This window comes from Aristolochia californica, unplaced genomic scaffold (assembly GCF_029961685.1).
Source record: "Aristolochia californica isolate CCGP_79_NKW_82.1479 unplaced genomic scaffold, dmAriCali1.0.hap1 SCAF_11, whole genome shotgun sequence".
In the NCBI taxonomy this organism is placed as follows: Eukaryota; Viridiplantae; Streptophyta; class Magnoliopsida; order Piperales; family Aristolochiaceae; genus Aristolochia; species Aristolochia californica.
Window position 1 is genome coordinate 4,360,571 of NW_027181782.1, and position 22,853 is coordinate 4,383,423.

The window sequence follows — 22,853 nt, forward strand, 5'->3', positions numbered from 1 at the left end:
GACTCGGTGAACATTTTTGGACACAATAAGACTATCACGGAGGTAGAGTGTCGATTTTATTGGCCTAGTTTAAAAAGGGACGTTGCCAAGTTGGTAGGAACTGCCAATTCACAGTAAACAGAACACAAGATTTTAAATTCCCCTACCAGTCCCCGTATATTTTCGTCTTAGGCCTTTCCCATACCTTTAGGAAACACGACTCCATCTTCGTTGTGGTGGAACGTTTTTCCAAGATGGCTTATTTTATCCCCTATACTAAAACTGTTGACGCCTCCAAGCTCGCTTGACTTTTCTTTGATGAGATCGTCAAGTTATATGGCCTACCTCAGACCATTGTTTCAGATAGGGATCTCTGCTTTATGAGCTATTTGTGGAAAACTCTTTAGCACTTGATTGGTACCAAATTGAAATTCTCTAATGCCTACCTCCCCCAAACTGATGGTCAAACTGAAGTCGTCAATCAGACCTTGGGGAACCTCCTTCACTACCTCGTAGGAGATCACCATCGCACTTGGGATTCGATTCTCTCCACGACTCAATTTGCATACTCGGTCAATAGGTCCATAGGCATGAGCTTGTTTTAAATTGTCCATGGTTATCGGCCTAGGAAGCCTTTGAATCTCATACCCATGTCACCTCATGCTAGGGTTTTAGAGTCTGCCACAATATTTGCACTTTGGGTTCAAGACTTGCATGTCAAAATCACTAAACGAATCCAAGCAAGTAATGCCCAATATAAACTTCAAGCCGACGTGCATAAAAGTGATAAGCAATTTAATGTGGGTGACTATGTCATGGTTCGGATTAGTCTTGAGCGGGTTTGCTAAAAAATTGCAAGCTCGTAATGCTGGACCTTTTATAGTGCTAAAAAGGGTAGGTCAAAATGCTTATGTTGTTGATTTGCCATCAGATTTAGGCATTAGCTCTATTTTTAACTTTGAAGACTTGATGACTTATAGGGACCACACCTCTATTCTTGATGACTCTTTTTTATCACCTTCTAATTGCGCCTCATCACCCAATACACCCCCTCCTTCCTTGCCTGATACCTCTTTGAATGTTGTTCCATTACCCATAACACCAACACCTAAAGAATATATTGATGCTATTTTGGATGAACTAGTTGTTTTTACCAGAAGTGGCGTGGTTCAACGTTTCCTAGTGCGATGGACAGGACGACCAAATTCCAGCTGCACATGGATTACGAGAGACACATTACAGCAGTTCGATCCTGATTTGTTGGAGTACTATCAGAGTTATCAAGAATCTTACTTGACAGGGTTGAGTATTCCCCCAACTGAGAGAGTTGGTGAGGACACCTCTCGTGTACAGCTGATTACAGGAGTCTATACTTGAAGATGGTGACTACGACAAGACCCACCTTGTTGTGGTTGGGGAGTGAGGCATTTAGGACAGATTAGTTGTTATTTTATTTATTTATAGTTTGTATTGTCCTTATAAGTAATTGTTTTATTTGTTCTAGGAAATTTATGTCTGCAGGGGTATTTTGGTCATTTTGAAATGTCCCTAGGGTTTTGGACTCCATTTAAACTCATGATGTTTGGAAATCAGCATTATTGAATGAAATTGAAATTTTCCTCCCTGACTTTTCTCTCCTTTCTTCCCTCCCTGCTCTCGGCTCCCTACTTCCCTTCTTCTTTCGTCTCTTCCCCCTCACGGCAGCAGCACACCACCATTGTCCTGCGTCACATATAGGACAAATGACCAAGATAAACTAGGTGTGGCCTGAACAACATCCTCCCCTTAAACACTAGACTTGGAACCATCTGCCAATGCAACTTTTTTATGAGATGATATTCCTAACATGTGTGCTGAAGCACTTGAGTCAAGGATCCAATTAGAAGGGGAAGACACATGTAAGGGTGGCATACCTGAAGTTACAAGAGTGGAACTGGCAATTGAAGGAGGTTCAGAAACTGAACTAACAGAAGAAGTGGATATTTGTCCTAACTTTTGAACCAACCATTGAATTTATCCAAGTCAGGTTGGACCTAGTACTTGCTTTACCCATGAGCTATGTATCACTGTTTTAGGTTGTACTGCAGAAAACACTGCCTGGCTTCAGTGCATGAGAGATGCTAGTGGGTGAACTTTTAAGTGAAAAGTATATAATGTTTTTTATTTTTGGAGTTCTTTACTTTATGTCTTGTAATCTTGTATGGAAAATATTGCATTTGCTTGAATTTGATCACTCAATTTTTTTCTCTCTTGTTTTTGCCAGTGGTTTGATATTGCTGAAAATGTTAGCTGAGTACATTGATATAAGCAAATGTTTGCCATTACTGTCTCCTGAAGTTGTCAACCGAGTTATTGAGATTTTGAAACTTTTCAACACAAGGACTTGTCAGCTTGTCCTTGGTGCTGGTGCCATGCAGGTAACTGTTGTTTCCTGATCCTCTTCCTTATCATCATTATCAATGCTAACTGCTGCTAAAAATCCCTATACATTAAGTGATTTAAAGAAACTGGTTTAATCTATAATGGAGGAGAGAGAGATGGAAATAGAGAAGAACTTTTTAGTTAATCTGCTGTTGAAGTTGAAATTTATTTCCTTCATTTATTTTGAAGGATGCGAAAATTTAGTGCCTCAGCTTTAGTGAGTCTTTCTTAATGAGACTCATTAATGAGGGCTAAGGATCAGAATTTCTACACCTTGATTGGTGAGCTCTGCCCTAACATTGGCAGGCATAATTCTTGAACTGGTGACCAAGGTCCACTTCTAGGTTTTGTTTGTTATCTATTGTTGAAACAGTTTTTGGGAAGTACATAGTTGTAACTTCTTTTCATTGTGTCTGCAAGAAGAACTGGTCTTGCTAATTCTAGGTTTTGTTTGTCATCTATTGTTGAAACAGTTTTTGGGAAGTACGTAGTTGTAATTTCTTTTCATTGTGCTTGCAAGATGAACTGGTCTTGCTAAGTTTAGTTTTTATTTCCTGGTTGGACCCTTCTGTAAATCATGATATCCTATTATTGGTTGTTGAGCTCTAGTTCCGTGATGGGGGGTAATAAGTAAGAGGAGAGAGCTAGAGCACCAAGACACCAAAAGAAGAGAAACAAGCTACAAAAGAGAGAAGAAAGGTTGATTATCATCTTGACACTACACTGGTTTGTTTGTAACCTTTGTACATGAAGGCATCCTAGTTTGAGTTGGTTTCAACTAGTACAATTCTTCATATATCTTGGACTTATCATCTGACTAGGATTCTAATTCCTTAGGCAGCCAGAACAATCGTCAAAGTTCTTTACATGGTTCTTTTTTTTTTAAATGATGTGTATAAACTATTAAAAGAAGAGTGAAGTACAAATCAAACCTAGGAAAGAGGGCCTTCCTCCACAACAAGGTGTTGGAGTGAAATGCCCGCCTTAGCCTGAATGTCTGCCAAATGATTGGCAGAACGAGGAACGTGCTTCCAAGTACAATTCAAAAGGGAATTAAATTACAAATTTATGAGTACATGTCCCAGTGACGCCACGGAAGTCTGATGGAGTTTGCACACAGGTTAATGACAATCTTTGAGTCTCCTTCAATGCAAAGTGGGCCGTGAACCGGCTAGAGAAAACTCAAATTCCATTCAGCAAGCCCGAGAGTTTTGCTGTTGTAGAGTCAAAGATACCAAGAGGGCCTGCGAAGGAGAAGAAGAGATGACCATTTGCATCATGGATAACTCCCTCCATATCCCCCAGGACTAGGGCAACCAAGAGCGCTTCCATCGAAGTTAAACTTGAAGTGGTCCGATGGTGGGGGTGCCCAAATAGTCATGATCGGGGGGCGAGAGGGCTGAGACAGCCCAACAACCAGCTGCCAATTTCCTCTAAAGTTTGAGTTGCTGAAGTTTCTGAATTCTTTTCGGTTTAGAAGCCAGATAGTTACTTGGCCCGTAATGTTATCAGTCAGAATTTCAGTAGGGGAAGATTTGAATTTGAATTTCCTCCTATTTCTTTCTTTCCATAGTCCCCGTAGGATATGCCCAATGCAGCACAAGAGAATCATCTTTCCTAGCTTTGGGAGGCTAGTGTCAATGAGTGAGAGTAGTGGATGACAGATTTGATGCAGCACAGTACTGGAGCCCAATTTTTTTTAAAAGAGTGGTCCAAATAGAATGGGTATAATGGCAGGATAGGAGAATGTGATTGGTTATTGCTGGAGCATTTTGACAGAAAGGACACAAGGGGTCTGGGATGTGGGTTCCCCGCTGGATTAAGGAGTCAAAGGTGAGGATTTTATTCCCGCAAGCGGTCTAGATGAAAAAATTTGCTCGCGGAGGGGCAAGGAGATTCCAAGTAGTGGCCGTAGGGTGATTTGATTAAACTGAGCAAGAGTTACAGAGGAGGTTGTATGCTGAAGTAGTAGAGAAGGAACATTTTGTACAAGGTGTCCAGATCAAAGTATCTTGGCTGTTATTGGGTTTGGTTGTGGGTAGGCTCGATAGGAGATTGTAAGCCAGAATGGATTCCAAATCCGAAAGATCTCTTATGAGGTTCAACTTCCATCCCCCAGTTTCAGACCACATTTCGGAGATAGCGGCATCAGTATTTCTGGCAAGGATTGAGATAGATTCATGGCTAAATTTGAGGCTGGAGTGGCCAATCCACCAATCGGACCAAAATTTTGGTGAGGTTCCATTGGCCAACATAGCATTTGACTGCTTTCTTGAAATCAGGGAGTAGTAAGACGATTTTTTCCCTAGCAGGGGATAGACGAGAGTGTCTTCCCCCCTCTGTCCACCAACCCAATTGCTTGTTAGCTTTTGCAGATACTAAAGCTCTCTAGATTAGATCAGGGAAGAGGTTGAATTTCCATATCCATTTAAGGAGAAGAGCAGAATTAGTAGTGGTAGTATCACGAATACCCAGTTTTCCAAGGAATTTTGGTTTGCAGACCTCTTCCCATTTTCCTAAGTGATATTTGTTTTTCAATATTTGGCCCTACCCACAGAAATCTTCTTTTAAGTAGCTCAATTTTGTTTCTAATAGAAGCAAGACATCAGAACATAGACAGATAGTAGCTAGGGATTCCATGGAGACAGGATTTTATTAGAACCATCTTTCTAGCTTTGGAGAGGAATTTTCCTCTCCAGGATGCCAATCGCCCTTCCAGTCTCTCAATGACTGGGTGCCAAGAAGACTTTGAAGGTAATCTAGGGGTCAGGGGAAGCCCCAGATAAGTGCATGTAGACATCTCCTCAATTTTGCATACAAGATAGCTTGACATGGAGTTCAACAGGTTTGGTTGAATGTTAAATCTAGTAATAGATGATTTTGACCAACTGACTTTCTGGCGGATGAGATTTCAAATAGGTTAAGCAGGGCTTTAATGTGGTGTATTTGATTTAAAGAGCCTTCACAGAAGAAGATAGTGTCATCCACATATTGAAGTAGGGCTATGTCTTGTGGAGGATCACAGGAGATGGGGCTGAGTCATCCTGATCTATGAGCCAGTCGAACCACGGCAGACAAGTGCTCCCCAATAAGGGTGAAGATGAAAGGAGAGAGTGGGTCTCCCTGCTTGATACCCTTAGTACTATTGAAGTACCCAAATGGCTTACTGTTGACAAGAACAGAATATGAAGCATTAGAAATGCAGCAGCAGTTATTTCAGATCATTTTGGAAATCAGCTCATCACTTATGCTGGCCCTCTTGGCATATCTGACTCTATGTCTGCAGAGTTACATGGTCTCCTCTCCGGTCTCCGCGTCTTTAAAGATAAATGCAGTGGGCCTCTTCATATTAAAGGTGACTCAAAAGTGGTTATAGGCTGGTGTGAGAATGCCTCTCCCCCGTGGAGGCGTTGGAATACCTTTAAGGAAATTTTAGATATTACCTCAATTGTTTCTTGTATTTGGACTCACATTCCGAGATCCGCAAATTTGGCGGCATATGTGCTTGCCAGGCAGGGAGCTACCCTACAATCGCTGGTTGTAAGGGACATGATCCCCCAAATTTTTTAATTTCTCTTGTTTTATTAATACTTCTTTTTCAAAAAAAAAAAGCATTAGAAATGCAGCTTCTCATCCAGAACCTCCAGCGGGTGGTGAAGCCCATTTCACTGAAGAGGTGGTTGATCAGCTTCTTGTTGACCCAGTCAAAGGCTTTCTCGAAATCGAGTTTGATGACAACTCTTGGTTGACTGGATTTTTTGAAAGAGTGAAGTAATTCATGTGCTGCCATTGCTGAGTCCAAGATATTGCGGCCTCGGATAAAGGCACTTTGGCATGGGCTAATAACACGGGGGAGGATAACCCTTAGACGGTTGGAAAGAATTGGGGTAAAATTTTGTATGTGTTGGTGGTTAGGCTGATAGGTCTGAAGTCCTGAGGGAGGGTTGAGTTGGCTTTTTTGGGGATTAGGGCAATGAAAGAGGCCCCGATGGATTTGTGGGTGATGCCAACTTGATGGAAGTTTTTAACAAAGGCATGGACATCATTCCTGATTGCTCTCCAAGATTTGTGGTAAAATTCTCCATTGAACCCATTTGGGCCGGGGGCTCGATCCTTTGGTAGACCAAGTGCAACCGTATCAATTTCCTCTGGAGAGAAAGGGCACTCCAGAAGAGCTGCTTCTGAGGTAGAGATATGATAGAACTCGAGCTGATCAAGAGTAGGACGGTTGAAACACTCCTCTGTATAGAGATCTGAAAAAAACTTCGCAAGGACATTAGCAATGGAAACGCTATTCGTAATCTCCTTATCTTCATGATTAATAAAGGATATACGGTTAGCTCTCCGACGAGCTGAGGCAATGACATGGAAGAATTTGGTATTTCCATCCCCGTTGGTCAGCCTGTGGAATCTGGCCCGTTGCTTCCAGTGAGTGGTTTCATTCTTAAGAAGATTTGAAAGATCAAAATTTAAATGATTTCGAAGAATAAGTTCAAAGGATGGAGTGACTTTTGCTCTTCAAGGAGATCAAGCTCAGAGAGACGGAGCTATATAGAATCTTTTCCAGATGCAACAGTAGCACAAAGGCATCGAGCCCATGATCAGATCTTTAGCTTTAGTGCTTTGAGCTTCAGGGGAAAGGACCATCCAGGATTTGGGTGGTGACTGAATTCTTCCCACCAGTCTTTCAGTTGGGGGACAAAAGAACCATTAAGAAGCCAGGAGTTTTCGAAACGGAAAGGAGGGTGTCACCAGGCTTGGGGGTGGGTGTTGATTTGGATTGGCCAGTGGTCAGAGCCAATTTTGTTAAGGACTTGCCAAAAAAGGGTCTAATTTGGATAGGATAGAGGGGTTTTGTCCATTGGATCAAGTGAATTTTTTTAAACAAGGGGATTCCTAACTTTCAAAAAATAAGAAATAAAAGAGGAGTGTCGATTCAGTTTGGTTTTCTACTGATCCTATTTAAAATGGTAACTTGGAGTCTTGACCAAGTAATGGAAACATGACTCAATGTGTATGTATACTATAAAACTCAAAACTAGAAGAATATGGTAAGTAATACTATAAATTTGTGTGATAATTTGGTTCAAAAGATCATAAACCATGTATTATCTCTAATAATTGAGTGGATTCCACTTCTTGAATGTTGGCTATAGCTAAACTTTGATGGGAGTTCTAGGGGTATCTGGACCCATTTGAGGCTGAATGGTATGGTCTGCACTTGTTTCATTAGTGTTACATTTCTCGTCTTGTAATTGAAAAGGATCCCCCCACCGATTTCTCCATATTTTATGAGATTGAAGTGATCCGTTGGCTTCATTAAATTCATTGCATTCATGCTGCTTGTTGCCAACTCAATGACAGATTAGTTGCTGCATCATGATGTTTCTGTACAGGGGCTATTAGTGGGGGATTTTTTCCCCTCTGATGTTTACTGACCGTATTTTGTTTCTTTCTAGGGCTCTTTGTGTATTCTCTCTCTTTAATGAAATTCTCATCGTTCTAAAAAATATAAACCCGTTTCGCTTAAATAGTAAGGGTCAAAGAATGCTTTAATTTCTTAGACAGGTAAGGAATTATATGGCGTATCCTACTATAGTCAGGTGGTATAATTGGTTAAATTGCAAGCCATATCTCCTACCTCGTACTCAGAATACTAAAAACAGTGGACAGGCTTCTATCATGAGTTAGCCAAGATAGCCCCATAGCCAATTATCAGCAAGTCTTTCTGACTTCAAGCTCATGTCCTAATTCCAGTGGCAATTTGTGGGTGTTTTATATTTTTGATTCGTCTCAAATAATATTATTTTTCCTTACATTACCATTTTAAGACTTACTGCCTGCCCTCCTTTTGCAGGTGTCTGGATTGAAGTCCATTACTTCAAAGCACCTGGCTCTTGCAAGTCAAGTAATCAGCTTTACCTATGCTATTATACCAGGTATTGTGCATACATAGTCATCATGTGTTTTTTGCCTATGAAGGGGAATTTTTCATTTCTTTCTTTTTAACAGTGAGATTTTCATTAAAGAAGGAAAAGAATGTACAAGAGAAACTAGCAAAAGTTATCTTGTCTGATGCCTTGTCAGCCTGATGATGAAGTATTATGTTGTTTTCCAAATTGACTTTAAATTTTCTTCCCTAAAGTAATCAATCCTAAGGAGCTGTGTATTTGATAGTTTTTTACTACCATTGTGTTTTGGATTGTATGGTCTCATATCACAAGTCTAATTACTCTTGACTCAAAAATAAAAACATCAGCAGCTTGTGAGTAAACTAGAGAAGAGGAGAATTACATAAGGCAGAAAGGAGAAGAGAGAATAGCGAGATGATAGAAAAGAGACATCTTTGAGAGAAGAGATGCAGTTGAGATTGCAGTCCTTGAGCCCTCTCTAAATTGTTTAGAGGAAGGCTTAACTTCCAAATTATACCAGCATCCTTCTATTAGTAACCTAAAAGCAGGAATGTCTCAATTAAATATTACAGTAACTCAAATTACACTTATTCGTCTTTTCTCTGGAACTTATTAAATAATGAAGAAAGATTCTGTGAATGAAGATTAAAAGCAAGTGAAAGAATTAGTGAAAGTGCCAACAATAGGCCGGACTATTGTTTTTCATTTTTCTCATTCCGGTGATTTTATTGCACGAACGAGAAAGCCTGAAAGGGGATACAGATAACAATCACATGAAAAGAAAATGGACAGGACTAATGTATCCAGTTAGCACATTAAAAGGAAGAAAGATTTTCACAACAAAGTGTTTGGAACACATTCTTGCATATTGGCAGGAAATTACAAGAATTTGGGATCTTCAAAGGTGGAGGTTATTCGAGATCCTGTATTTACAAGTCTGATAAGTTTCATAAATCATGCAAAAAATTGTGCTCTGTTTTTAATCTTGCTAAGAATTGGAAGGCTAGAATTAAAAATTGTAAATCAAGACCCCAAAGAGTGGCATGGCCCAGCAATATTTATGCCAAAGCTAATATTGCTTTATTATTTGGTATTTTGCATTTGGTATAAAACATTAGTTGTACCAGAAAAGAAGTATATGATGCATGTTAGAAGAAACAGAATGCAAATAGGCAAGCTTCAGCCCAACAACCTGAAATTCTCTGGCGCCTCCTTATCTAATTAATATAGCAACTTGGTGAAATGCTGCATTTTGTTTGTTTTTTGAAAATATCTCTTTAGACGGTTCATCTTGGTGGAGAGTCTTCATGTACAGTTGGTCCTTTCGTTATTAAAAATGTTATGAACAGGTTATTATCACTTTTCGTCATTTCATGTGTTTGAAGAAGAAGCATCAACATCTAGATGAATAAAGCACTGGCTGTTTTTTAGAGAAAGTAGAGGATGCTTTGACATGAAAATGAATAGAGCACCAGCCGTTTAATACAGAAAATAGAGGATGCATCTACATCTATTTGCAACACCAGCTCTAACACAAATTATCTTGTCTCTAATGCATTGAAGTACTGATTATTCAAAAATGCCTGTAGTCTCTGTTAGTGGGATGCAAAATATTTAATGGTGTTACAAGTGTTGAGAAATTTTTTGCATTTAGGAAAATCTGCATAGTAGGTTACTTTAAGGACTAGGACCATATCCATATGTAATCTAGTTAGTCATTTTTGTAGTTATTATTATATTATTTTTATGGTGGGTATACTTTCTTAAGAGGGAAAAAGAAGGACAATTGCACAACCCAACCCAGAGAGAAGTGAGGCAAAGAAAGGAGAAAGAAAAAATATGTGGCTAGGCAACATGCAGCCAGAGGGAGAAAAGAAAAAGAAAACTCTAAAGTGAAGCTGTTCAGCACAAGATAGTGATATCATCCCCTCCTTAGCAAGCACATTCGTAGTGAAATAGCTGATCTAGGTGTACATGCATCCACAGGATGGAGTCCGTCCTTATTATAAGGTTTTAGTGTATTGAACAATTGACATGTTTGTTTAGTATGTCCTGTGGTCCTGTGTTTTGTCTTATCATTTGCATGTAGCTACTTCTAACTGACAAAGGGTTATCTAAAGTTTTGAATAATATACATTAAAAAAAGCTATAGTTTTTTTTTTTTTTTTTTTGAGAAAGAAGCTATAAATAATATATGAAGATAAATGTTCATGAGCCATATGGCTATCATAAGTTTTATTTTCTTTGTATATTACTATATTTGTTGAGATAATATTTTCTCCCATTGATTTTGGGTCTTGATGCTCCTGAAATTGAAGGTAGGAATTGGAACATGATGCAATCATTAAAAATGGTGGAACAATTTTGCTTTTAGTTTTCACCTTTTTTGGTCTCACATCCTGAGATCAGCAAATTCTGTGATCGATTGTTTGGCCAAGCAGGGAGCTTCCTTGCAATCTCTTGTTCTTAGGGGTTAGCTCCCCCTTTTTTCTCTGTTTCTTTTAATAAAATCATCCTTCATAAAAAAAAAAATTTGCTTTTAGTTTTCACTTGATTGTTACTGTAAAGTTGGGTCCAAGGCCCATCCCAAAATGACTAGTCAACTAAGAATCATCTTTCCCAACTAATAAACTCAAAATATTTGTACTCACAAATCCATTTGGGACTATTCCTTAACACTCCCCCTCACATGTAGGCTCTTCTTTTGTGGCTCTACAAGTGGATAACTTAGGTTGATGCCCGCATATGAGTACCTGCTCTGATACCATATAAAGTTGTGTCCAAGGCCCAACCCAAAATGACTAGTCAACTTAAGAATCCTCTTTCACAACTAATAAACTCAAGATCTCTGTACTCACTAATCCATGTGGGACTATTTCTTAACAGTTACCATCAACAGTTCTACCTTTGCATACTGGTTTGTTATCTCCCTCTCTTTATGTATCAATGTATAGACAAATGGATAGAGCGAAAGGAGGTAGGTCTCAAGTTTGAGTTAAGTTTGGCTGCTCTCAACTTTTCCCTTCTCCTTAAATAGTTATGCTCTTTTCAAGTCCCAATAAACTTGCATCTAGTTTGTCTATTGAGTTCCTCTTTTTCTTTCTGGCTACAGTTCAGTCTTGGAAAGGGTTCCACTCGCTGCTAAAACTGCTTGAGGTTGATCTAGGGTGCTGCTACTCTGTTCCTTCTTGTTTTTCTTCTTTGCGCCGATTGTCTCTTGACCATATTTGTCTGATACCATTTGATTAGAAAAACTTTGTGAACTAGGTTTCTTTAGGGATATTGGATAATTTATATAAGTGAAGATGGTTGCTGAGCACAGAAATGGAAATCTCAGTGTGATTATGGCAAACGTTACTGATCTTTAGAGGGCCAAACCTCCGGAAGACTGGGTTTTAAAATGTTCGATCTGTAGTCCATCTTCTCTTCTATTACAAACGATTTGACTAAATTTCCCTTAAAACTGACTTAACCCTGCTAATCCACTCTGACACTTGGGCATGGACCTGTCGTCTTTTTCTTTACACACCCACACTAAAGGTATGTATTTACATATGTATCTATGTAATTACAACCTGTTAAAGTCATAGTTTCTATTGTTTGTACATTACTCAGCTAATGGTTTTAGCTGATTCACTGGCTAAAGAGCGGGGGACCCTCCAATCCCTCATTGTAAGGGCTCCCTCTCCTTGATTGTTTCAACTTTGGCCTTCTGGTTATCAAAAAGTGCCTTATTTGGGGAAAAAATTACTTGTGCTTTCCTGATTTCTGGAGCCTGACATGATTTTTTTTGTTTTGCAAACCTAGATATTAGAAGAATACTTCTCCTCCAAATTCCTGAATCCAAAGCACAGATGCAATCAGATATTATTGATAAAGTTGCTCAGGTACAAATATTTTCTACTTCTTTATCTTCAGTGTTTGTGCTTTATTCTGGAATAGCTTGAGTTGTATAATTAAAATAGTGTTTTGTTTATAGTTGGTACACTCATTGGTGTCAATCTTTTCTGTTAATGGTTCTTTTAGTTTGATAGCACATTTTGTTTCTTCTCATCATATTTACTGTTTTACTGTTGTTTGAAAAGGTATTTTCATCTAATAAAGCTATGCTGGAACATAGTGCTTCTTAGTGTTGAAATTATTATATTTAGAGGCAGGGCTATAGTTGTAATTTTGTGTAGTACTCTTTTCTGTTTGTATTTACCTTTATTTCCTTTCCTTAAATAAAGCTTCTCACTTTTAAAAAGAAAAGATAATGCAAATAAATGGAGGTCTCATGGAGGGTTTTTAGTGTGAGGTCTTGGGTTCAAGTCTCACTAGGGATAAGAACGGGGGGGGGGGTGGTGGTCATGTAATCAACATGCAACAAAAAAGAAAAAAAGAGGTAAAAGTTGAGGAAACAGAACTTATACATCTAACATCACATTTCACTTCATCTCTCTCTCTCGTCCTCTGTCTCTCTCTTCTTCTTCCTCTATACATAGTCCTACAATTTCTCATGCTTAACTATGTACTACGGTATACTCCCTGTGTTTGCCTCACTTCTGTGCTTCTCTTGTTTCGCATCATGAAACTTTATGATGTTGTATAGCAATGTTGTCATGGTATCAGAGTAGCAACTTGGGAATTCATTATCTGCTCAAAATGTTTAGAGTATACCTTGATTGGATGAATTAGAAGACAACGATCTATGGAAGTTTCTCCTTTAATTATGTTTGTTCTTGGGAGGAGTAACTTCTAGATGGAAGATCTGCTTTTCTAGTGCTCCTCAACCAGTCTCGATTGATGGTTTAAATGGTCAAGAATCCGTAGTGCAAAGCTGTCCCTAAGCTGGGTTGGAGACTGAATTTCGGACTCCAAATTGTCAGGAACCGAGTGTTCTGTTTATGTTGATGGATGCTACTATTGTGTGGAAGAGATGATCAAGTATTTGCCAGTTCTGCTACCACTTTCCCCGTCTGTGAAGTGTGGGGATTCTAGTTTGTGTCTCACAGTGTGCCAGGTTAGAAGAGTTTTTTGGTTTGTTACTAGTTATTGCTGGATTTAAAGTCCAGGTTGCACTCAGACTGGTTACCAGCTGAGGACTATTAAACTTGATGTGCGTCAATATATGTTTCAAATTACTACCTGATATTCTGTGAAGTTGGTTTGTCTGCAGACTGTCATCCATGCGTGCTACAAGTTTGGGTGGCCATGGCTGAGGGTGGTGAAGTTATCACTCTAGTAAGTAGTGTGGAGAAATCTGGTGAGAAGTATAGTAGGATCCAGTCACAACCGTTAATTAAATAGGAAAAACTATCTCATGTGAGCAAGAGAAATTGAGATCCGTATAGAAACAAAGAAAAAAGAGAATATATTTAAAACCCCTCCTCCATCACAGTCAGCAGAGTGGAAATTTGAGAGCTATGTTGCCTTGGCTACTAAACAGTGTGAAAACATGTATTAGTCAAGTTATTTTTTGTAAAACTGCTAGGATATTTGAAAATCCCTCCAAAAGAAAATATTATATGGAAATCCCTCCAAATTTTTTTTTGCCAAGAACAAGCCTATCTAGAGTGTATGACTTTGTGATAGTTTAACATGTGTGCAGTTATATTTGTGCTTTTACTGTTTTATCCTTTCTTGTTTGACTCTTTGTTTTTTGAATGGCGAGTGATTAATAAAAAGTCAAAATAGTATGTATAAAAATAAATAAGAAAAAAATTACAAAAGAAAAGAAAAGAAAGAAATTCTGATAAATACATAAGAAAGACAGAAATGTATACATCTTGTAACTTACCACTTTGTATCAGCTGTAATTCTGTTATCGCTATTGTAACTTATCCTGATTACTTCCTGTGCTAGGCTATAAATGAGAACTGTCCCCACTCTTTGTGGGTCTGGCCTAAAATCTTTCAGGGTGTTGAGGCTTATCACCTAGGCTTCTTTGAGTTTCATCCAGAGCTTTCCTGTTCTATCCTGTGGTTTCCACTAGAGAGTCATCTTCCTCTGATGGAATTACTCATACTTATTCTTCCTCACTTGCCTCTCGTCTTCTCGTCATCAACATCAAGTCCCTCATACTAGTTGAACTCAATCACTCTAATAATCTTGTTTGGAAATCTATTTTCCAGCACATTTGCCCCTAATAGAGTATGCACTCAAAAGTGGGTATGCATCAAGGATCCCGACAGCCTAAGTGACTTGATTCCACATCATTTACTTATGCTACATGTGCCTATTGGCAACTTCAATGGTGCACAATTTTTTTTTTTTTTTTTTTTTTTTAAATGATGTTGATTTTTATTAAGACAAAAGCTCAAAAGAGCAATTTACAAAGGAGGGAAGTTTTCCCAAACGATGAGAGATTGCTCGGAAGTTCCGAATTTTGCCAATTTATCAACCAAAAAGTTGGCTGATCTAGGAATGAGATTCCAATTACAATGAGTAGAAGATACAATGTCAGCAATACTATCAGTGATGGGTTAGTAGCGCCAAGGGGGGGAGCTGTCTTTGGAACAACTAATAATAGTCTTCGAGTCGCCTTCAATGATTAACTTGCCATGGAGACGATCCCTGAAGATTTGGAGGTTGAACAACAGAGCACTAACTTCATCAGTATTAGAATCGGCAATGCCCACTGGACCAACATAAGAAAGAATAGGGTTTCCATTGTGACCTCTGAACACACCGCCTGCTCCAGCCGGCCCAGGACATCCAATAGCACTACCATCAAAATTCAGCTTAATGCAGTCGCAAGGGGGACGATCCCAGATGGCCATACTTGGAGTTCTGCAGAGGCCATACATATAGGCGATCAAATTCCAATTTTCCTGAAGGGAAACCCACGATAAAGTGGCAAAATCCTTCCTTGTATGAAGCCAGCTCGAGATGAGTCCAACGGCATGAGAAGCCGTGTTGTCCAGGGTGCTAGCTTTGGAGTTGAATCCTGGTTGTTCCGCTCGAGCCAAATGCACTATTTTGTTTCAGTCGATATGTAATCCCTTGCAACTACTTGAGAAATTTAATATGCAAAATCTCAGTGTCTTGTTTTACACCTCTTGCTATTTGTGCTCAACTTTCTTCTCATGATGGCAAATTATTTGACAGCCTTTCTGAGTATAGATAAGTTGTGGGTGGTATACAATATTTAACCTTTATATATTTGGGTCTCTCATATGCAGTCAATCTTGAATCATATTTTATGCCATAGCTGAGAGACACACATCTTAAAGAAGTCAAGTTTATTCTTTGGTATCTCAAGGGATCCTTACATTGTGGCCAACATATTATGAAGTTTAGCACTTCTTCACCAATTGTGTACTCTTAATGTAGAGTAGGTCTACTTCAGGTACTTGTATATTTCTTGGTTCAATCTGTTAAGTGGGTTTGCAAAGATACAACCAACTATCTCGAGATCAATAATAGAAACAGAATATAGGTCTATGGCTACTTCAATACTTGCAGTTTCATCTACCTATTCCTGTGACACTCAATTGTGATAATGGTAGTGCGACATCTTTGGCAGTCATTCTGTCTTCCATGGTCTTAGAACATGTAGAACGAGACCAGCATTTTATTTGAGAAAATGTGCTAAATGATGATGACCTTATTCTCAAGCATATTTTGTTTGCTAGTCAGGATGTTGAAGTGTTTACAAAATGCTTTTCTGACACTAATTTTCAATAACTGCAAAGCAATCTTGACATCTTTCCCAAGGAGGTTCAGATTTAGGAGGGCTCACAAAACAAAATGTGTGCAATTATACTTTTACTGTTTTCCCTCGTGTACCAACTGTAACTCTGTTATCACTACTGTAACTCTGTTATCTCTATTGTAACTACCTGTATTGGTTTGTAAATGAGAAGCATCCCCACACATCGTGGGTTATCTAGCCAAAAATCTTCCAAATTGTTACCTGTTGAGATACGTCTGTGATTGACTTTGTTTGAGAGTTGGATGGGAAGAACTTGCTAGAGGAGCTTAGGGATGTTAGGCTTTTCGATGGCTTTTGACCTGAAATTGAAGTAATCAGGTCACAAATTTCAGCTGGTAAAGAGACTCTCCTTTGAGAAATTAGTTTCTGGGGTCTTAAACGCTGAACCAGCTATTCTGGGATCAATAAGCCAATTCTTTGGCTGACTTTCTTGCTAAAAGCGCAGCTTCCCTGCAATCTCCTATTGTAACAGGAACGCTTCCCTAATTGTTTTGTGTGCTTCACTGCTATATAAAACTCATCAATTTCAAAAAAGAAAAGGGAGTTACCCTCTACTCCCTCATTGTAAGAGGTCCTCCTCTATTATCTTTTCTTTGTCTGTTGCTGTCTGCCTTCAAGCTTAATGAAATCACACCCTTTCTCAAAATAAAACAAAAAAAAAGTGTTATTACAACTTAGGGACACTATTTTCTCTCAGTTGAAACCAAATCTATTGTAATTTAGGAGCTGATGCTATGAGTAGCTGACAACATCTTGTTTTAGTGCTTAATTAGAGTTACTCTTTTTGTAACTTTTCTGTTTTATTTTGGTTTCATGTTATTGATGTTGGCTATTTTAAGTGACTTCTAACAATCTGGCTTCCTTGGATGTATGAACTTCTCTTTTACAAGTTTACATACAGACACTATTTAGATTCTGTTTAAAGTGCTTTGTGGAGCATTTTATAGTACTGCTTTAACCCATCGTTTCAAATCGTGTTTCCAGGATTATAAGGTTCACCGTGACGAAATACATACGAAACTAGTTCAAATAATGAGGGAAAGGGTTTTGGTCCATCTACGTGGACTGCCCCAAATTGTTGAGAGTTGGAGTAGAACAGAAGAAAATGAGCAACAACCTAGTCAATTTGCTCGGTCCCTCACTAAGGTGTGTTCTTGTATGTCGATTCTGTTTCTCATTTTGTATGTAAAATTTAAAATATGCTAGTTTCTGTTTACTTATTTAGGTTTAATTTTTTGGATTAGAATGTTTGGTTGTGTTAAATTGGGTCCAAGGCCCTATCCCAAAATGACTAGCCAACTTAGGAAACCTTTTTACCAACTAATAAAATCAAGATCTTTGTACTCACTAATCTATGTGGGACTATTCCTTAACACTCCACCTCACGTGTAGACCATCTTTTGTGGTTCTACAAGTGGATAATTTAGGAGTAGGCAGTTTTGGTGTAGGCCCTCTTTTGTGGCTCTACTGTACCTGCTCTGATACCATGTTAAATTAGGTCCAAGGCCCTATCCCAAAATGACTAGCCAACTTAGGAAACTTTTTTACCAACTAATAAACTCAAGATCTTTGTATTCACTAATCTATGTGGGACTATTCTTTAACAGGTTGTGTTTAAGCCCTTGTGTCACAAGGCACTGGTGTGGCCATTGGGTCAACTGTCCAGTCACATAGATATATATACCACATTCGCACACCAGCACGATTGAATTCAATGTCTTTTTTGAGTTACATTGTTTTCTTGAGTTAAAAATACGAATTACCAATCATAGAAGGTTCCTTGACAGTTTATGGAACTCGAATGCTTTTGGAAGATCCATGAAAGTTGAAAGTTGAAAATTGAAAAGCGAAGACATGCTCTGTTTATTGTTGACCCTCTGATGAAAATTTTTGAGTCACTTTATAGTACTGCTTCCATGTCTTTTATGGTTAATAATTAATCCGACGTAAAAAGGTGGAATATTCAATACTTGTTGAAATTTGCAGGAGAAAAAAGATGGGAGAGCTTAGGGTTCATAGTCCCCTCGCTTCTATCTATGACTTAAATTATAATAAAAATTACTTCTATATCTTTGCAACCCATAAACCCTAGGAAACTACATTCTATAACAAACAATTTTCCTAGAAAAAAAAAAACTAAATAGACTCTTAACTATAACTTCCAACACTCTCCCTTAAGCTAGAGCATATAGCTTTAGCTTGTTACAAAATTCGTCTCTCGATTATTATTTTAAGCATAAAAAGAAAATACAAAAATTGGTCTTAGAAAAGCCACTGTGTATGGGGCTTGAAAATCTTCAAAATCTGTGGCTTTTGGAGTCTTTGGCATCACACACTTGTACTTTTTTCCCTATCAAACTAGGCAGTACTTGAAAATGATCCTCGACTTGATCATAATCAAAACTTTATATTGCAAATGTTTTCTTAATCCATCTCCCCCTGAATAACAAACCATCTTGAGGTATCCTAACGATAACTATGAAAGCAAAGGACTTTCACAACCTTAACTAGAGTGTAAAATTCAAGAAAAGGGTAAAAGACATATGAATGACACAAATAAGAAAATTCAAAATCGACATAAGATGATTTCGAATGCAAATAGTGATAACAATCACTAAGCAATCAAAGCCAATCACTAAGGAACAACAATAGAAGACCCACTCAAGGGCAATACAATACCCACTTAATGGCAATAAAACACCCATATAAAACAAAAATAAGAAGTCCAACCAAAGGAACTCGTTTAAACATAGGTGTCACAGAAAGCAGATGTCATGTTTACTTTGCCATCTTTGCCTGTTGTGGATTACTTCAATAATCAATAATTAACATCAATTGTTGTGATGTGAACACCATGTGAGATGAAATTCAGAAGTTCCTTGCAATCTCATGGCAGAAGGTGACAGGGAAATGTCTCTTGATGTCAAATAGAAACAAATGGCCAGGTGCAGAACTTGAATGGTGACAGCTGTCCCGTCATTACAACATACATGCTGTCTCTAAAAAGTCTCGCTGAAGTTTATGCCTATTTTTTATCTTTAACAAAAAAATTAATTGACTGTCAACTATTCAAAATTTAGGTTCCTATATTGCAACACTTCTTGCCAGGATCTGACTTGATTTACTATTTATTTTATTTACTTATTTCTCAGGAAGTTGGGTATCTTCAACGTGTATTATCACGTACCCTACATGAGATGGATGTTCAATCAATTTTCAGGTAGAGGCACTATCTTGTTTATGCGTGAACTGATCATTGTTCATTGATGGATGGATAGCAATTTACTTATTTGGCATGTAATGCTTAATTAGGTGAGATGAATCCTGGGGAACAGATTTGACTAAAGAACTGTGTACTTTGAAATTGATATATAGCATCATTTCAAAAAAAAATTGATATATGTCAAAATAATGTGGAATTCATGAGAATGTTACTGCAGAAATTGTTGAACGTGGTTCTATTGGTCTTTCTGGCATTTTGAATCTTAAATTTTGAGATCTACAGAATAATTTAAAGAGAGAAGCACATCAATTGAATGTATAAACATTTTGGGAACTGCAGGCAAGTGGTTGAAATCCTGCATGCACAACTTTCAGAAGCTTTTTCTAGCATAGACATTAGCAATACCCAAGTAAAAAAAAGGTGAGACTTTGACAAAGTCATTCTTTTCCAATCAGAATAATGTCAATCCCTTGTTTTTCATTATTTAAACTGCAATTTAAGTGCCACTTCTATACTGTAGATTATATCAAGATATTCAGCACATTCTTGGTTGTATACATACATTACCTTCTGGAATTTCGATGGAAAATAACATGCCAAACTCCGGGAAGCTTGATGAATTCTTGGCACAAAGACTTCGAGCAGAAGAAGCAGATCAATGAGTATTCGTCTGTAAATTAGAAATCAATTAATCTCTATTTGAGGAATAACCTCACTCCAAGGAAACTTGATCAAGTGGTCTTCATGGCATCTGAACATATTCTGTAAAATTGAGATAAGGTATGTTTCTACTGCACCTTCCTTTTTCCTTTTTTTTTTTAGTCTCTATACATGAGTTCTCCAATTCAATGAATTATAATACTTCCTTGCTTCAATCAGATAGTTTTCCTGATACCCATTATTTGGTGTGATTCCTAGTCTTTTAAAAATAATTTAATGGGCGCTGCAAATTTAATAATATCTAGAAATGAGCATAAACAAGACCCATTCACTAATAAGGAAAAAAAATTGGGTTCAATGGAACAACAAAAAGAATTCATATAACAGTTTATTGTGATTGAGAAGGCTATACTTTGGAAATAAAATATCTAAATGCCTATCTTTAGAAATATCTAAAAGGGCTATAATTGAAAATTTACCTTATATTTTACAGCAATCTGACACCTCAAACTGTCAATTTGTAATATAATAACGGTATTTTTGTAATTATGGGGTTTAGATATGTTGTTGGTATAGTACTTCTAATGGGTAACATGCAAATCTGAGGCTTGTAATTTTGATGTCTGAGGTATTGTGGTAGTTTGTGTAATGAATGATAAGTCAATAAAGTATGGGAGGAAGAGGGGGTTGTTTATGAAGACCTAATTTTCTTCTTTCTCTTTGACACAAACCTGTTGTGCCACCACCTTTTGGTTGATGGTTTAAGTGTGTATCCTGTGTTTTGTTCGTTTGAGGTTGTGTTCCAATAGTTTACCTGCCAGACTGCCAATAAGCTATTTTTGTGTGTTTTGGTGCTGCAAATTGCTGTATTTGGTGTGCTGTTTCTACCTATTGGTGGTATAAATTACCGTTTATGTACTGTTGTTCATCATTAATGTTTTATTGTACAGTTGTTTGTCATTTGGCACTGTGTTTTTGTATTTTTATTACATAGTTTTTACATTTAGTTATAATGTTATTCCGTTTATTTACCTGATTACCCGTTTTACCTGAACAGTAATCAGTATATAAATGGTATACAGAACAGTCAATATATAATCGGAATGCCATGTGCAATAACTTATTTCATTCCACTTATATACCACTTACACCCATACTCACAGGTAATATAAAAAAGTTGTCTTACCTTTCTTCTGTATTTCAGGCTTGGACTTCTTCAAATTTAAGTTTGCTGCTTCTTTTATTTCCCATTCTGATAATAAAAGTAATTTTTCTGAAAAAAAATACTATACATTCCTTGCCAATACAAGAAAAGCATTCAAGCTCACTCTTTTCATTACTTTCTTTGGATTGGCCGCAAGTAAAGATGAGTGAAACAGTGTAGTACTTCTACAAGTCATAAAACTACAATGAATTTCATCCACATCATATTGGTGATATATGTTTCCGTTTATGCTTGTTAGAAACTGTTTCAGGTGTACCTTTTACTGCCTTGATGACTGGCGGAAGTGCGACTCAAGTATCACAGAGATTATTTCAGTATGTTAACACTAGCAATCTTGTAATCTAGCTAGAATTTACTTTACCCTACATGCATACATTAAGAAATGTGAGGGCTCTCCTGCTTTTGCTGTTCCTTCTGTCAGTTAAGTGATTTTTTGTGCCATCTGGCAATTCGAGTTGCATAACATTTTCATTTGTATCAATTCATTTTTTTTTTTTTGTTATTTTAAAAGTGAAGTTACTGTTAAGCTTTTTAGTATTAGGTGTCCACATGAGTGGTTGCTCTATTTGATTCTAATGTATCTTTTGTAGTAGAACCTCAAGACTAGTGGTGGACAGAGAAATCTCTTAAATTTTGGGTTGAATTTGGAATGAACTTCTTTTCTTCGATTTTGGTGTTACTGAGTTCGACCCCTTCCTTAAAATGCATGGGTGGAGCACTTCACCTAATATCAGACCAGCCTAGACTATGGAAATGTATTTTGACATCTAATACACAGTTTTAACTTACATCTTGAAAGATTGGACAGATGGATCAGGCTTATGTGTTGATAGCAAGAAAGACTAGTCTTCACTACCAAGTAACCTAGGTACTGAAGTAACTTCTTTTCTTTTCTAGGGGTTCCAAATAGATGGTAGAAGTTAAAATTTCCTCTCCGAAAATTGTTGGGAGAGGTATTCCTTATTCCCTCCCTCGGTCTCTCTTTAAACCATGTCACGATGATACAGAGCATATTGACATGCAAATCATCCTGTTCAAGTTCAGACTATACCAACCAGCCAAGTATTTATGCTTTAAGCCAAAAATCATTCTTATGTGAGAACCACAAAAGGGTCTGGTTTCGATCTAGTCATATTGAACTAGCTGATTTATTCTGATTTTGATAACATCTGTTTTAGCGTGGAGTTGGGAGGAAGAATCCTGATTGCTTTAAAAGGAATCTAAGAAATTTACATATGCAACTCTCTCTTCAAAGTGTATGGTTTACATTAGCAATTTGTTGAATAGAGAAACCCTAACTTTACATGGTTATTGAACTAATATTGGACAAAAACGTTAGCAAGTATTATTGAACCCTAACTAATATTGTGGAAATTTTCCACAATGGGTGCAAGATAAAATTAAACTCATAGAATATGATTGTAAAGATACCGTAGAAAAGTCCTTTGCTCGACTACTTAATCAAATACTGAATTTCATTCCATTTAATAAATGGTAAGTTGGTAATCGGGTAAAATTATCCAAATGCCTAACTCGGAATGAATTTTTATTCTATTTTCATTCAATTTAATAATCAATAAATAAAAAAGGATAAATCAGTAAAATTGACACCTCTAACAAGATTATAAGAGGGTCCAAGCATCTTAGCGTCTTTGTTTACTTGCCAATGAATTTGCTCATACAAAATCAGCCAAAGTGCAGATGAGCGAGAGGTCAATAAATGAATCCAAATAGGAC

At 37.5% G+C, this 22,853-nt stretch overlaps 1 protein-coding gene across 3 annotated transcripts in view; it reads left to right on the forward strand.

The window, feature by feature from the left end:
- LOC137944215 (vacuolar protein sorting-associated protein 54, chloroplastic) overlaps nt 1-21,642 on the forward strand; it is a 65,447-nt gene extending 43,805 nt beyond the window's left edge. For 2 of the 3 annotated variants that reach the window (XM_068789798.1, XM_068789801.1), the window contains exons 12-19: nt 2,243-2,396; nt 8,258-8,339; nt 12,120-12,199; nt 16,993-17,154; nt 19,161-19,228; nt 19,571-19,651; nt 19,752-20,011; nt 21,367-21,642. In XM_068789798.1, coding sequence (XP_068645899.1) covers nt 2,243-2,396; nt 8,258-8,339; nt 12,120-12,199; nt 16,993-17,154; nt 19,161-19,228; nt 19,571-19,651; nt 19,752-19,893 — 769 coding nt within the window. In that variant the 3' untranslated portion in view covers nt 19,894-20,011; nt 21,367-21,642. Of the gene's footprint in view, nt 1-2,242; nt 2,397-8,257; nt 8,340-12,119; nt 12,200-16,992; nt 17,155-19,160; nt 19,229-19,570; nt 19,652-19,751; nt 20,012-21,354 lie in introns of all 3 variants that reach the window. The other variant, XM_068789800.1, reaches the window with a different exon arrangement.
- The last annotated feature ends 1,211 nt before the right edge of the window (nt 21,643-22,853 follow it).